Source organism: Apiospora phragmitis, assembly GCF_038363925.1.
Source record: "Apiospora phragmitis strain CBS 135458 chromosome Unknown utg000006l:1.0-5683423.0:1.0-5690449.0, whole genome shotgun sequence".
Taxonomy (NCBI): Eukaryota; Fungi; Ascomycota; class Sordariomycetes; order Amphisphaeriales; family Apiosporaceae; genus Apiospora; species Apiospora phragmitis.
In genome coordinates this window covers 3,084,622-3,098,677 of record NW_027117404.1, presented here as the reverse complement: position 1 = coordinate 3,098,677, position 14,056 = coordinate 3,084,622, and the positions used below count along the sequence as shown (strand labels likewise).

General features: G+C 39.5%; 4 protein-coding genes across 4 annotated transcripts; 1 reads left to right on the top strand and 3 right to left on the bottom strand.

Annotated features, from left to right (window-relative positions):
* Positions 1 to 4,073: 4,073 nt before the first annotated feature.
* Positions 4,074 to 4,732, bottom strand: PG994_006223 (uncharacterized protein; the record flags this gene model as incomplete). The annotated part of the gene is made up of 2 exons (XM_066857632.1): positions 4,074 to 4,466; positions 4,574 to 4,732. The coding sequence occupies 2 exons, from the start codon at positions 4,730 to 4,732 to the stop codon at positions 4,074 to 4,076; spliced, it is 552 nt and encodes a 183-aa protein (XP_066716901.1).
* A 1,134-nt stretch (positions 4,733 to 5,866) lies between these two features.
* On the bottom strand, positions 5,867 to 6,115 carry PG994_006222 (uncharacterized protein; the record flags this gene model as incomplete). Its single annotated transcript, XM_066857631.1, has 1 exon — positions 5,867 to 6,115. The coding sequence occupies one exon, from the start codon at positions 6,113 to 6,115 to the stop codon at positions 5,867 to 5,869; it is 249 nt and encodes an 82-aa protein (XP_066716900.1).
* Positions 6,116 to 7,431: 1,316 nt separating this feature from the next.
* PG994_006221 (uncharacterized protein) lies at positions 7,432 to 8,700 on the top strand (the record flags this gene model as incomplete). Its single annotated transcript, XM_066857630.1, has 4 exons — positions 7,432 to 7,461; positions 7,510 to 7,567; positions 7,649 to 7,988; positions 8,067 to 8,700. 4 exons carry the CDS (start codon positions 7,432 to 7,434, stop codon positions 8,698 to 8,700), a joined length of 1,062 nt encoding a protein of 353 aa, XP_066716899.1.
* A 4,220-nt stretch (positions 8,701 to 12,920) lies between these two features.
* Positions 12,921 to 13,578, bottom strand: PG994_006220 (uncharacterized protein; the record flags this gene model as incomplete). Its single annotated transcript, XM_066857629.1, has 4 exons — positions 12,921 to 13,135; positions 13,200 to 13,290; positions 13,355 to 13,502; positions 13,559 to 13,578. 4 exons carry the CDS (start codon positions 13,576 to 13,578, stop codon positions 12,921 to 12,923), a joined length of 474 nt encoding a protein of 157 aa, XP_066716898.1.
* Between the last annotated feature and the right edge of the window lie 478 nt (positions 13,579 to 14,056).

The window sequence follows — 14,056 nt, the reverse complement described above, 5'->3', positions numbered from 1 at the left end:
ACCGAAGTGTCCAGATTCACTGCTTGATCTTTGCCCAGTGCGAGTATATATGCTGTAAGCTATGCACGGTTAGTATTGTACTTCTGTGTAAATCAATCTCGGCGATTCTGAATAACTTCCATCTGCCTAACTTCAACGTTCATCCCGAAGCCAACTTGCTCAGGTGGAAATACCAAAACATCCAGCAACGTCAAAGGTGAGATCAACAGCATACAATTTCTTTGATTTATGCTAACCCAAACAGACAGAAACCGAAGCCGACATGGACAAACAACTGCAAAGACAATACAAAAAGCACACCGAGTTAGTTGCTGACTATCTGAAGAAAACGGCCACGGGAAATGGATATATCATGAGCACTGATGACTACATTTCGACCGCCCAGTATCTCTCTTCACGACTCCAACAATCTTGTTGCAAAGATCATCCTGGTTCCGAAAAATACCAAGCAATGCGTCAACATCTGAAAAACGCCATCAAGGGAAGGGAGGTGGCCTAGAAAACCCACATGTACTTCATAAACATACTGAAGGAGGTGGAGAGACTCTTTGATGAGGCGGAGGTAAAAACGGGATGTGCTAGCAACAATGCGACAGGATCGAAAAATGTTGAGAGCACCCTTCTGGAAACAATAACTATTTGGAACTGCGAAAGAAGAGAATGTGACATGCGCCAGGAAAACAGGGATCCCAACACGAGACAACTTAGCAAGTGAGGTCAACATAATGACCTGTAGGGATGGATCAACAGGGATGAACCGCTCAATGGCAATCAGATATGAACCCGAGGAAGGCCTCAGAGTCTTGCGACGAAGCATCAGCGATGATTTCATCTTGCGTTTCCTCATATTGATAACAAATCAATTGAAAATAGTTGATCTATTAAATAACTTTTCACACACAATCAATTTGAAAAACTTGCGACGAGGGGTATCTAGGTAGGTGTAACCCAGAAAGACTGAGTGTTTTAGCAAATGACTGAAGATAATGAGAAGGAACCATATGGTCATGAAGAGCAGTGCAAAGTCCATTGCTCGGTTCCCGACAGAACTCCTTCGTCTCATAACAGACAGGGACACGTAAGATAGTTAGGCTTTTCCAAGCCCTTAGAATATAGCATAAGAACTAGTGAATGGTGCTTTATGTGCTGGCAGTTTTATGCTTGTTCAACTCACTTTCTATGGCTCCTATCCTGCCACATTATCTGCTGGCTTCAGTATTAATGCTATTACATTAGATCACAACTCACGTGTCTCACTCCACGACTATGCCCAACACGCAAAACATTTAGCCTCGTGGATGGCAGCCATGTATACATGCCCCCTTTCTATTGGAGTAGGCGGTTGCAGCCAGGCTTTCTAGGTGAAGGATCCTTGAAACATCCACGTATACCTTTGATCGCCCTAATGTGCCCTGGTCGATATTTAACCATCAGAGAATGCCATACTGACAAATCTGAGCTTTTTGCACCACAGTCTTTCTACATCCTTGATATTAATACGAATTTCCAAAGTATCAGTTGCATTAACATCAAGAATACTTACGATGACATCCAAACACCGTTACCATGCCTGGGAAGCTTATGTTGCGGATCACCTAATGAAGCTCATGGCTCATTATCTTAGCCACGATGCATATCTCTCACGGCCGAAACTCCGATCGCCCAAACCTCCCTACAAACTGGCTTTAGGGGATTACTATGTTTTTGCGGAATGGATTTACGGGGTAATCTTTCCGAATGACTGGTCTATTCCAATAAATATCCGCCAGGCTTTGAAAATCGCCATTTATGAACGGGAACTGGAGATGGATAGACACCTATGGGCACTCAATCGTTTCCAGGACCTCGACAGGTTCCTCGAGTGGCACACGGTGGACGGTCCAGAGGAGAATTAGATGGTAGGTAAGTCTTGAACACTGTACATCAAATTTACAGTATGTCCCGAGCCAAGTGAACTGAGACTCGTGCCACTGTTTTTTATTTTTTATTTACCTATGTATTGATATCAGATGCTAAATTGTCTATTATTAGCTAAAGTGACCGTTTAAAAGTCTACGCAAGGACCACCCTCATTAAAACTCACATTCCACCACCCTTTTACCCCTTTTAACTTCATCTTTAAATAACTCTATTAATTTAATATAGATTTAAACGAAATTGGTCGCATTCGAGCCGCAGAGCGTAAGCTTAATAAGGAATATATATTTAAAGCTATCGTAGTTATTACGGCGTTAACTATTATCGGGGTTAAAAAAAGGCTATTACCGACGCGTTTCGAACGCGTCTGCTTATTATTATTAATAATTTTATAAAGCGTTTTATTTAATAAAAGTTATTTAAAATAAAACTAAAACTTAGTCGCTTTTATAAATTATTAATTTAATAAAAGCGTTATCTATTTTAATTAATACGTAAAAAGCCTCGTATTATTTAAAAAGAGTTTTATTTAAATATTAATATTATATTAAGCTTTAAATAACGCTCTTTTTCGATTAATATAATAAGGCGTACTCTACGTAAAAAAAAGATCGGCTATTAGCGCGCTGCGAAGCGTATTTTTTTAATAAAGGAGGACGTTAAAGAGCGGCTCGAATTCTGTCGTTATTAGTCCTCTCGTACGCGCCTTAAGCGGCTAATACTTTCCCTTTTTTCGAACGAATATACGATTTAAAACGAACCCTTTATACTAGGTCGCTAGGTTTTCTAATACGGTTTAAAATATTACCGGAAAGATCTCATTAATTTTATATCTTATAAACGGCCTCGAATTAGCCTTATAATATAAGCTATAGTATAGTAAAGGGAAGGAGAGTAAAAACCTCCCCTTTAATTTTTTATAAAAGAGATCTAGACTTTCTCACCGGCGGCTTTAATTCTACTAAGTATATTAAAGTTTTAAAAGCTGCTCTCTTTCTTTTTTTATAAGCTTAAGAACTATTTTATATAAGATAACGCGCGTATATATCGATTTAATACCGTTAAAAAGTTCTTAAAATTAAAGGGTATTTAAATAATTAAATTACCGGTATATTTATTTAATTTAAACTTTATTAAATAAGTTTAAAAGGTTTTAAAGGTTAAAATCTATAAAATCGAGCCTTTTTTTAAGACTTAAAAAATAATATACTATATTAAGTCTATATAAAAGAGGTAGTCTAGTCGGTATAAATAGCCTTAAATCTAAGCCTTATTTATAAACTTTTACGTTCTCTCCCTCTTCGCCTTTTTATTATACGTCGCGCTAAAGGCTAGTATAATTATTATTAAAATTCATTAAATTAGTTAAGTAATAATATAAACTTTTATTAAATTCTTTATTAATTTAAATATATTATTAATATTTAAACGTATGTGGTATTAAAAGGGGGGAATCGGCTAAAAGTGGCCCTTACGCAGACTTTTAGACACTGATTTTACTTGCGAGACATACAAGGCCAAGGCAATTATCACTAGGACGGAAACTATGGCCGATGACCTGGACATTGCAATCAATCGTCGTAATACTGCAATGATCGACCATCAAAGGTCCCTCGAAACGCTCAAAAAGGCCCGGGAGAATGTGCTGCCGCGAGTGTGCGAGGAGGTGAAACAACCGGCACCAGTTCCCCCCAGTCCAAGAATGACACAACAAGTGGTGAGTAGCAGAGAAAACTGGAATGAGTATGAACATGAATGCTGATTTGGTTCAGAGCTTGCCTATAACAGCCAACGAGTGCCTGAATCCAACACGCCGCGGACGCCAAAGAAGACATGGGCCCAGGCTGCTATAGACCCATCAGGGGAATAGGAAAGGGTACTTCTAGGCGAGAATGTGATATCCACTGCCTACAGTATGACTTCATGGCCCAGTTTCTGCTATGGGAGAGTTATTGTTTTCTTTTCATCGCCCCTTTCGGGTTTGGCAGTGCATCATTACTGATCACTCTGGGTCCGCATAATCTGATCTATGCAATTTCATACCCTGAAAGATTGGGGGAATAGAAGTACTTGAAGATGTTAGCTCGACACAGATTTGAGACGAGGAGAAGCCAGTTGATATTGTTCCCCTTGCGTATGAGGAACCCTGTGTACTCTCAACCAAGCCCGAAAATCGTCATTAACTTTTTCAGATCCTCGTCCGTATCCGGCTGCCTCTTGAAGACCAGTTCTGCCCCCGTCTCGCCAACCCACTTCCGTTTCCTGACACACCAGTACTCCATCCTAGGCTTCATCTCCCATGTCTCGCCATCATCGCCTTCTTGGCCCTCCGTCCCCGCGGTGCCGTCTTCTGACAGCGGGTACGGCTCCAAGATGCCTAGGGGCACCACTCGCATAGTCGGCATGAGAGGGCTGCGGTTCAAGATGGGCGAACCACAGATGCCGCAGAACGTGTGGTCGTTCGCGTTGCCCGAAGCCCCTGAGGTATCTTTGTATGTCTTGAGGGTGGAATCTTCGTTCAGCCCCGGCTTGACGGTGATGGTCAATTGCTTAGAAGAGCTAGTCAGTAGCGATCCTGGTATGAATCTGAGGTCTGCAACCCGCGGCATCCCGTCGCGGAAAGGGTGATATTAGATGAAGAACGATGATTACATACCTCGTCTTTGACAGTCACATAGGCACCAAAGATCGAGCCCGACAATTTCTGGCAGGTGGCACAGTGGCACAAGTGCATCTCCATCGGTTTCCCCAGGATCTGGACCTGAACAGCGCCGCATTGGCAGGATCCTGTTCGAGAAGTTGCAGAGTCGCTCATGGTGACAGATATCGAATCTTCAGTTTAGTGCTTGATAGTGGGGGAATTAGTTTCAAGATTGATTTGATCAGGGGCTAATGTAGACGAAGTGCCCTCAGTGCTTTCGGTTCTCTGGCAGTTTAAGTAATCTAGACAAGCTTTGAAGTAGAGACTCGTATGCCACGGCTCAAATCACACAAGTGCTTACGGGTGGAGACGTAGGGCGTCAGGCGATAACGGTTCGATATGTTTCCGTTGGATTCCTGCGAGACATTCCTCGCATGCTGCAGGTGTACTAGTTGGTACACGAAGACCACGCTAGTAATCGCCACCAACAACCAACAACCGACCAGACCCTGAAGAGGTATGCATCGCACAAAGTGGGATAGAAGCGTATCTGTACGTATCATGTATCAACCTACACCGCAGCCTCCACTAAGTCGGAGCATCCGGCTCTGCAACGGCACCCCGATGACCCGTGCCAAGGGGCTCCTTGGCGTCAGACGGTGTACTTTTTCATTCCGAAGCTGAAACTACTTTGCCTGTCCGCCCTGCTGTCCTTGGCCCTGATCTTTGGCCCCCTTCGCAGCTTGTGCGGCTTTGTCCTTGGCCATCTGCTGTCTATGCGAGAGTTAGCTATATTGTCGTAGTTTCATGTCGCACGGGATGGGGTTCGGGGCAAGACACGCACTCTTTGTTCTTAATCCACTGGTTTTCGAGCGACTTCTCGCGGTCGGCGAGGGGGTTGTTGGGATCCATGGCGGGTGGATGGCGCGTTGATACACTCGAGATTGGGCGTTTGCTTATGTGATTATGTTACGACGGAGTAGGTACTTGCAATTCGTTCGCACAGGCTCTTGATCTTGAAGGTGAAGGAAGCAAGTTGAGCAGAGGTAGTCATTAGAGTTGGTCACCTCTGCCAACTATCATGCCTATGACGTCATATCGTGGACTACGACCTTATTAAACTCATCCGACCAAGTAACCTAAAGTGGGTAGCAAATCTGAACTTTAGACGAGCAATTGAATATCGATATTTCTGCAGTATATGACACTATTTTGAAGAGTAATTAGTGCGAAAACAATTTTAGGAACCTGTAACCGGGCTGGTTCTGCGAAGACCAAAGCCGCCACCGCCGCTAGGCTTCACCACCGTCAAGCTTCTTCCACTCTCAAGGCCTTTGTCGCCATTTCCAATAGCTCCATTCTTCGTTTCCAATACTTGATGATTTTCTCCATTTCCTGCTTGATTTCTGTACATTTCTCCTTCCCATTCACCCCACGCTTCATGGCGTCCACCAAGTCGGAATCCTTAACCCAGTCTAGGGCCACTTTGAGTTTCTCATATGATGGCAATCCCTCCTTTTCCAACACGGTATTCATGGCCTTGAAGGCCGGTAGCATAGGGACTGGGAGTCTGGTGCCGGCCTTCTGGCATTCCCTTACCAGCAGCATGAAGAAACGATTGAAATTCCCGAATTGGGCAAGTGTCTGATCATAGCTCAGGGGTTCGTTCGAGAGCAGTGCCTGCTGCGTCTGTTCTTTATAGGGGTGCGGGTAATCTAAATTTCACAAAAATAAAGTTTCAGTTGCTTGAATCTGCACCCAAGGCTCTTTGTTGTACTCAAAATGTCTTTGGATAGCGTATATCCCTAGAGTGGGGGGCAAGGAAAGCTAACGAGGCTTGATATGGAAAGGAAACACCCACTGTTACCATCACACACGCTTTCGATAGCTCTGTTCAAGGCCGCTAGCCCATATGTACCAAGGAACAGTCCCTTGACTGTATCCACAGCTCGCTGAAGTGGCGCATCGCCTATGCGGCTCTGCTTTGCCAAGTATATGTCTAAAACATAGCAAATCGTGTCTTGAACCTCAGACTCTTGTATGGCTTAGGCGTGAAATTATGTCAGTTGCGTCTTGCCCTATCAAGATCTGGCGGGCTTTATACTTATATCTGCAGGGCTCGTCATCCTTGGAATCAAGAGATGTTTGACCCATCCTTCTTCTGAACTATTATCAAGATAGTGTGCAACTTCGTTGCGGCGCTCAATGCGAGCTACTTGATCGTTATTGGCGTCAGTCATTTTAGGGAGACTCTCGATATGATAGATTGCATAGATTCATAAGATGAGATGACTTGGCTACGCCTTTCCACAGCCAAAAGCGTGAGGCACATTTCTCGGAATCCCTCTGCGATATATATAGCCAGACGGTCCAATTATTTTCGGCTAGGTAGACGATGTAGACAGGACAAAGGAATAATTAGACATGGTATCTATATGACGCCGTATCAGTGTACAGCGAGGTCCCAATAGCAGCAAACCCATACCATGAGGCCAATGTTGGGTCCCAAGAACTTAGCAAGACAAGTCTGGAATGTGGCCATTCGGTTGTTTGTCGTCGTCGGGTGGAGGGTGATACACTGCAAGCGGAGAATTCGAGCGAGCAGACTCGCTTAGATCATCAGGAATGGTCAAGTCAAGTTTTGAGCAGCGGGTCCAGCCCTTGCTTGTACGACCATTGACCACGAGCGACTGCGGAGACGAGCTGTTCCAGGCGGGTGGGCACGAGCTCTGTGTAGCAGGACGATATAGCAATCAAGCCGGGATACGAGCAAACACTTGCGCTTGGCACGTGCCTCTCCATATCAGCACGTACTGGTTGTAACCAAGACTAGGCTTAGTGTTGGACAAGTCCTCTCGACCACGCCAAGCTCCATGCCAGATATCAAACTTGCAAACGTTCTGGTCCGCATATGCAACAGGAGCAAGGGCAAATACTAAAGTTCATTCCAGTTGCTGAGTCTGGGCCCAATAGAAGAATCCTTTGAGGGTGGATATCATCTTTGGATCGGTACGTCCAGGGGTGGACGGAGGCATCGAGTAGACCACTCTTCAACCCATCATGTCCGTTGTGGACCAAATCTGCTGTCAGAATTGCTCCAGAGCGATGGCGACGCAGAGAATTTCATTGTTCGATCTGCAAATAGCTACCATTTGTTCCTAACTCCCACGTCCAGTACTGTGGCTGAGTGGGATGTATCCGACGCCGTTGAATTCTGCCGCCACACGCTCACCAAATCAAAAGCCTACGTGGTTTGTCTTTTCGCTTTGGCAGAAGAGAAGACCCCTGGCGAAGATGAGCCTGCGAAGCACATGATCTTGTCCATTGTCAAGACGACAAGCGCTGGAGCGGAATCTGTGGGCGGCGTACAGGCATCTCGCTTCACAGGGGAAATACCTCGCAGCTTCCCGCGGGAGCATTATGCCCAGAAGTAGGTGGCTCGCGTCGCAAAGAGTTCTTCCGCAAAGGTGGCGGGTCTCTTGGTGCTGATCGTGCTAGTGGTGCTCAGCATTGTCACTCTGGCTTCTCATCCAGACACCATCCACTCGAGCCCCAACGTCTGGCAACGGTACAACACAGCCGGAAGTAAGGGGCAACGGTTTCAGTTGCAATTCGACCACCACAACGTGTCCGGATGGGCCAGGCGTTATCCTAACCCAAACCAGGAGTGGTTTGTACGGCTCGACGACCAAGCTATGATCCCCGCTGATGCTGTGGATGACGAGGAGCTCCGCTACCAGCGCTGGTTCCAAGAGATATATCCAGACGCCAACCAGATCCGTATTCGCGGCGATTACCTTACCGAGAGTTTCCTCGGTGACCCAGATGCCACACAGGTCCCGGCGGACAAGACGTTCCACATGGCTCATTGTGTTCTGGCCTTGCGACGCTATTGGACAGCCCGGAAAAGCAGGAAACATGTCTGCCCCAGAGATATTGACTACAAGCATGTAAAGTATTGTCTTGATGCGCTGGATATGTGGGCCTTCCCCGAGGGGCCTCAACGCTCATTACCAATCTCGCCAATTGGTATGAATCACGAAGGTCACGAAGACGTTGGGGAAGGCGACAGGTTCTGGATTGACAGTTCCGATGAAACTCGGCTAGTTTGGCGAACCAAAGTTTGCTTTGGTGACATGTAAGACATGATGGCGGATGAGCATGCAAAGAAGCCAAGCAGGTGACTACACAGGTAGCTTAGAAATGTGTCAATTAATGGGTTGCATTCCTGAACACCTACGACTCTATCCAGCTCTGCTCAAAATGGAGGAGTGTCTCTCTGTTCTGTTTTCTTTGAGCTCTTGATATTCTGGCAGGGAAACTTGGTGAATTGAAATGATAAAAAAAAACTGGTTTGCGGAATACTGTTGCTTCCCATGTCATTATTGTTATGAATTGCTAATAAGCTCGTAAAACATAATTTTAACTAACGTATCCCACAAGCGAATATCCTATACAAGCGAATGTCTCATTCTTTTACACCCCTTTTAATAAAATATAAATTAATTTCAATATAACGTATTTAATATATTAAAATTAATCGGAATCCTTATTTCTAGATATTTCTATATTATTTTAATAAGTACGCGTATTATACCCGGGCTCTCCCGTAGATTTTATAACGTTATAAACGTGTTTTAAACGTTCTCGTATAATTACTCCTCCGACGCGATTCGTTTTATAACTGTTTATTAACGTCCTTTTAAAACTATAGGTTTTCTTTAGCTTATATACGAAGTAATCCTCTATTTTATAGCCGTTTTTTTTTAACGGCGGTACCGGCTAAGCATTTTATTTATTTTTCGAAATATCGCGTTCTTACTTTTTAAAAGAGTAACTCGGTATATAATATACGTTATAACTTTTACGATCTAGTTAAGGCTAATTAAAATAAACGTCGGAAAATTATTTTAATATTATATAATACGGTTTCGAATATATTCGGTTTAAAATTAAGCTTTAATCGGGTTATTTAAAGTTTTTAATTCTTAAGGAATAAGTAGGCCGGAAAATATCCCCGGAGGTGTTAAAATATGTAACTTTATATTTAATTATAAAATAATATATTCCGGATTATACGGAACGAGTCTTATTTTTTAAAAGCCTCCTCGTATATTCGAAACGGTGAAAATCGTTTAAAACGTTTTTAAAAACGCTAATAGGAAGTCCTCTTTTAAAATATAGGTAATACACGCCCGTATAAAATATTTAATTTCTTTTCTATACACCCTTTTTAATATACGAAAATAGTTAATATTAAAAAGCTAGAGCTTATATAACGAATAAGAAAGTATATAAAGTATAATAATCGAGTTCTTTTTATAATAAAGTTCGAAAGTTATCGAGTAATAGCTTTCGTAGCCGTTTAGGATTAAGAGGCGATAATAACCCTTCGTATAAGACTTAATATATTAATTAAAGTATTAAATTTAGTCCTCGCTTTTTTTATTTATAGTTTAGTTATTTTTAATAATTACGATTACTTAATCCTTTAATAATAGGCTATTTTCGTATTAGGAAGAGAAATACGTTTTCTTAATAAAGATAATATACGGAGGGATAACGTAACCGTGTAATTCGACGCCTTAAATAATTATAACTTATTCTTAATTCTTTTATTATATTACCTTAGGCCTTCCGCGTCGATTAGAAATAGTTACGATTATTTTAAACGAGATTTAATTTATAAAAAAGCCGGTCTCGTTAAAGTTATAAATATCCTCCTTTTAAATCTCGTATTATAAATTATATTCCGTACGAAAATAAACTATACGCGATACGCGTCGGGATCTTTATAAAGGACTCTTTAATAATCGATTCTTTGGTTAAAACGCGTCCGGAGGTCTGGTTATTATCGTACGAAATTAGAGGCCTAATTAATACCGACGCGTCCCGCGTTATATAAACTAAATAATCGATTCGCTATATCTTCTATACTACTTAATCGGCGAAGAAACGATCGCGTATTTAAATTAATAATATATCGAATAATCGTATTTTTTTCGGAATTTAAAAACTTTTAAGAATTTATAAATATTTCGCGTCGTATAGGTTAATTATTTCGTTTACGCTATAAGGTTTTTAATAAAACGTAATAAATTAATATAGCTTTTCGTACGTTTAAAATTAAATCTTTTTAGAGCGTTTAAAGCATTAAAATTATATTACTCTCTTTTTAAAGTTATAATATTTTTAGACGTAAAAGAATATAAAAAAAGGTTAAGGTTATAAGGAAATTTATGAAAGTAGGATATTCGCTTATATGGGATATTCGCTTGTAGGATACGTTACCTTATAAGCGAGCTGCGCATATAAGCGAGCTGTGTACTTTTAATTAAATTTTTTATAATTAATTTTATATTAACTTTTTTTTAATACGTATAAAATTAAAAAATAAAGAAAAAAGGTTTAATTTAACGCTTTAAGCGCTTTAAAATAACTTAAAATTAAGTATATAAAAAGCTATAGCGATATATTATATCTTAAAGTCGACGTTACGTAGTTAACGACGCGGAATTCGATTATAATTTAAAATCTTTATAAATTCTTAAAAGCTTTTTAATTTTAAAAAAGAATTAATTATTTAATATATTATTAATTAAATACGCGATCGTTTTTTTTTCGATTATTTAATTTATATAACACGAGACGCGTCGACGTTAATTAAGCCTTTAACTTTATATAATAATAATTAAACCTTTAAACGCGTTTTAATTAAAAAATCGATTATTAAAAAATCCTTTATAAAGATCTTAACGCGTATCGCGCGTAATTTATGTTTATACGAAATATAATTAATAAATATAAAATATAAAAAGAGGATATATATAATTTTAATAAAACCGGGTTTCTTATAAATTAAATCTCGTTTAAAATAATTATAATTACTTTCGATCGATGCGGAAAGCTTAGGGTAATATAATAAAAGAATCGAGAATAAGTTATAATTATTTAAAGCGTTAAATTAAACGGTTACGCTATCCTTCCGTATATTATTTTTATTAAGAAAACGTACCTTTTTTTTAATATAAAAACAGCTTATTATTAAAAAATTAAGTAATCGTAATTATTAAAAATAATTAAACTACGAATAAAAAAGGCGAGGACTAGATTCGATACTTTAATTAATATATTAAGTCTCGTATAAAGGGTTATTATCGCTTTTTAATTTTAAACGGCTACGAAAACTATTGCTTAATAGTTTTCGAGCTTTATTACGAAAAGAATTTAATTATTATACTTTATATATCTTTTTATTTATTATATAAGCTTTAACTTTTTAATATTAGCTATTTTCGTATATTAAAAAAGGCGTACGAGAAAGAAATTAAAGGTTTTATATAGGCGTATATTACTTATATCTTTAAGGAGGATTTCTTATAACGTTTTTAAAAGCGTTCTAGGCGATGTTTATCGTTTCGAATATATAAGGAGGCTTTTAAAAGATAGGACTCGTTTTATATAATCCGGAATATATTATTTTATAGTTAAATATAAAGCTATATATTTTAATACCTCCGGGGACGTTTTTTAGTTTATTTATCCCTTAGGAATTAAAAACTTTAAATAATTTAATTAAAGTTTAATTTTAAACTAAATACGTTTAAAACTATATTATATAATATTAAAATAACTTTTTAATATTTATTTTAATTAGTTTTAATTAAATCGTAAAGGTTATAACGTAAATTATATATTAAATTACTTTTTTAAAAAATAAGAACGCGATATTTTAAAAAGTAAATAAAATACTTAATTAGCGCCGCTATACGAAAAAAAACGATTATAAAATAAGAGATTATTTTATATATAAGTTAAAAAAGACTTATAATTTTAAAAAAACGTTAATAAATAATTATAAAACGAATCGCGTCGAAAGAGTAATTATATAAAAACGTTTAAAACACGTTTATAAATACGCGTACTTATTAAAATAATATAAAAACCTTTAAAAATAATAATTATTAATATATTTAATTAATTATAAGCGTTATAATTAAATTAATTTATAACTTATAAAACTTAATAATAAAAAGTGCGTAGCTCGCTTATATATATAAATCGCTTATAAAGTACATTATATAGCTTTTATATAATAAATCGTTTAGTCACTTATATAACACAGGCAATTCGCCATTTACACTTAACGCGTATAATTAAGCAATGACTCATTTTCGATTCATCTTCAACCCTAGCGTAGTAAAAAATATCAATTCTCTTGGCTTTTCCGTCTCCTGTGCCAAGACCTGGGGTTGGACAAGGAGCTGAATGTCCATTTTAGCTACCAGCTTAGAAAACATGTATATTTTCAACCTAGCTGTGAATAAGAGCTGGGAAAACTCGGAATCAGTCTCTCTAGCCTTCAGTGTCTGTGGGGGAACTTTGGAATATCCCAATTCCCTGCACCATGCAGGACATTTTCTTTGGTCCACGCAACGAGATCCTGAAAGTTTTTGCACTTGTGTATCACGTTGAAGTCTAGCGCTGGGAACTCATGCCCGGGGATATCCTCGGTTAGGATTGGCGTCATTTCTGCTGTGCACTGAAGCTGCATTCGTAAAATTTCCACGCAGTGATCTGATATCAAAGTTAGCGAAGCTAATTACGAGACCGGTCAGTGTACCGACATAGAACTACTCACCGAGATGGGCTCTGACGATGTCTTCAGAATGGTCACTGAACAAAGTATGGTTTGTGTATTGTTCAGGATAGGTTGCCATGCGGAGCATGTTCTGCGCAGTGCCAATGATCAGCAGAATGACTCTCGAGGGCCAACGATTCTAGGTGGACACTTACCAGGCAATGAAGCTGATGGAAAACCTCGGGATAGCCAGCAATGCCGCCACCTCGGGACTCGGGAATGCGTGTCCACTGGCGCTGGGAGCTTTTATTCAAGAGTGACAATTCGCCGTCGTCAATGCGAACTGGCACTCCCCCAACTGTGCTATGTTAACATCATGATGGTTTAAATGTGATTGACAGGAATAATGTAGTTCGTACTCATCCATAACTCGTCCCATGCCTCGTCGACAGCATCTCCAGCGCCGCGAAAAGGAGATGGTCTGAAGAAAGTCGCCCTCGACTCTGGTATCTTGATACTTTATGAGGTCGAGCGCGGGGGCTAGATAATGGTCAGATGGACAAGGAACAAATTAACGGGTAAAAAAGTAGACCTACACCAAGTGGCAGTCTCAGAAATGCACCTGTAGTAAGCTAAAGCACCCCTCCACGGACCACCCCTTCGCGGACCAGAAAACCTACTAAACACACCCTTTTAATTTAAAGTTATTTCTATAGCTTAAATTAGTCAGGATATGCTATTTTCTAGTATTCTTAATAATAATATAATCCTCTATTTTCGTTTTATCGTCTTTTATTTCTTTTATATCGTTTTACGGCTTACTTAATACCTTAACGTCGATAAATTCGTTTTTAAATATAACCCTACCCCTTAACCTTCGCTTAGCTCGTCGTATACTAGCTATATAAAATAAATCG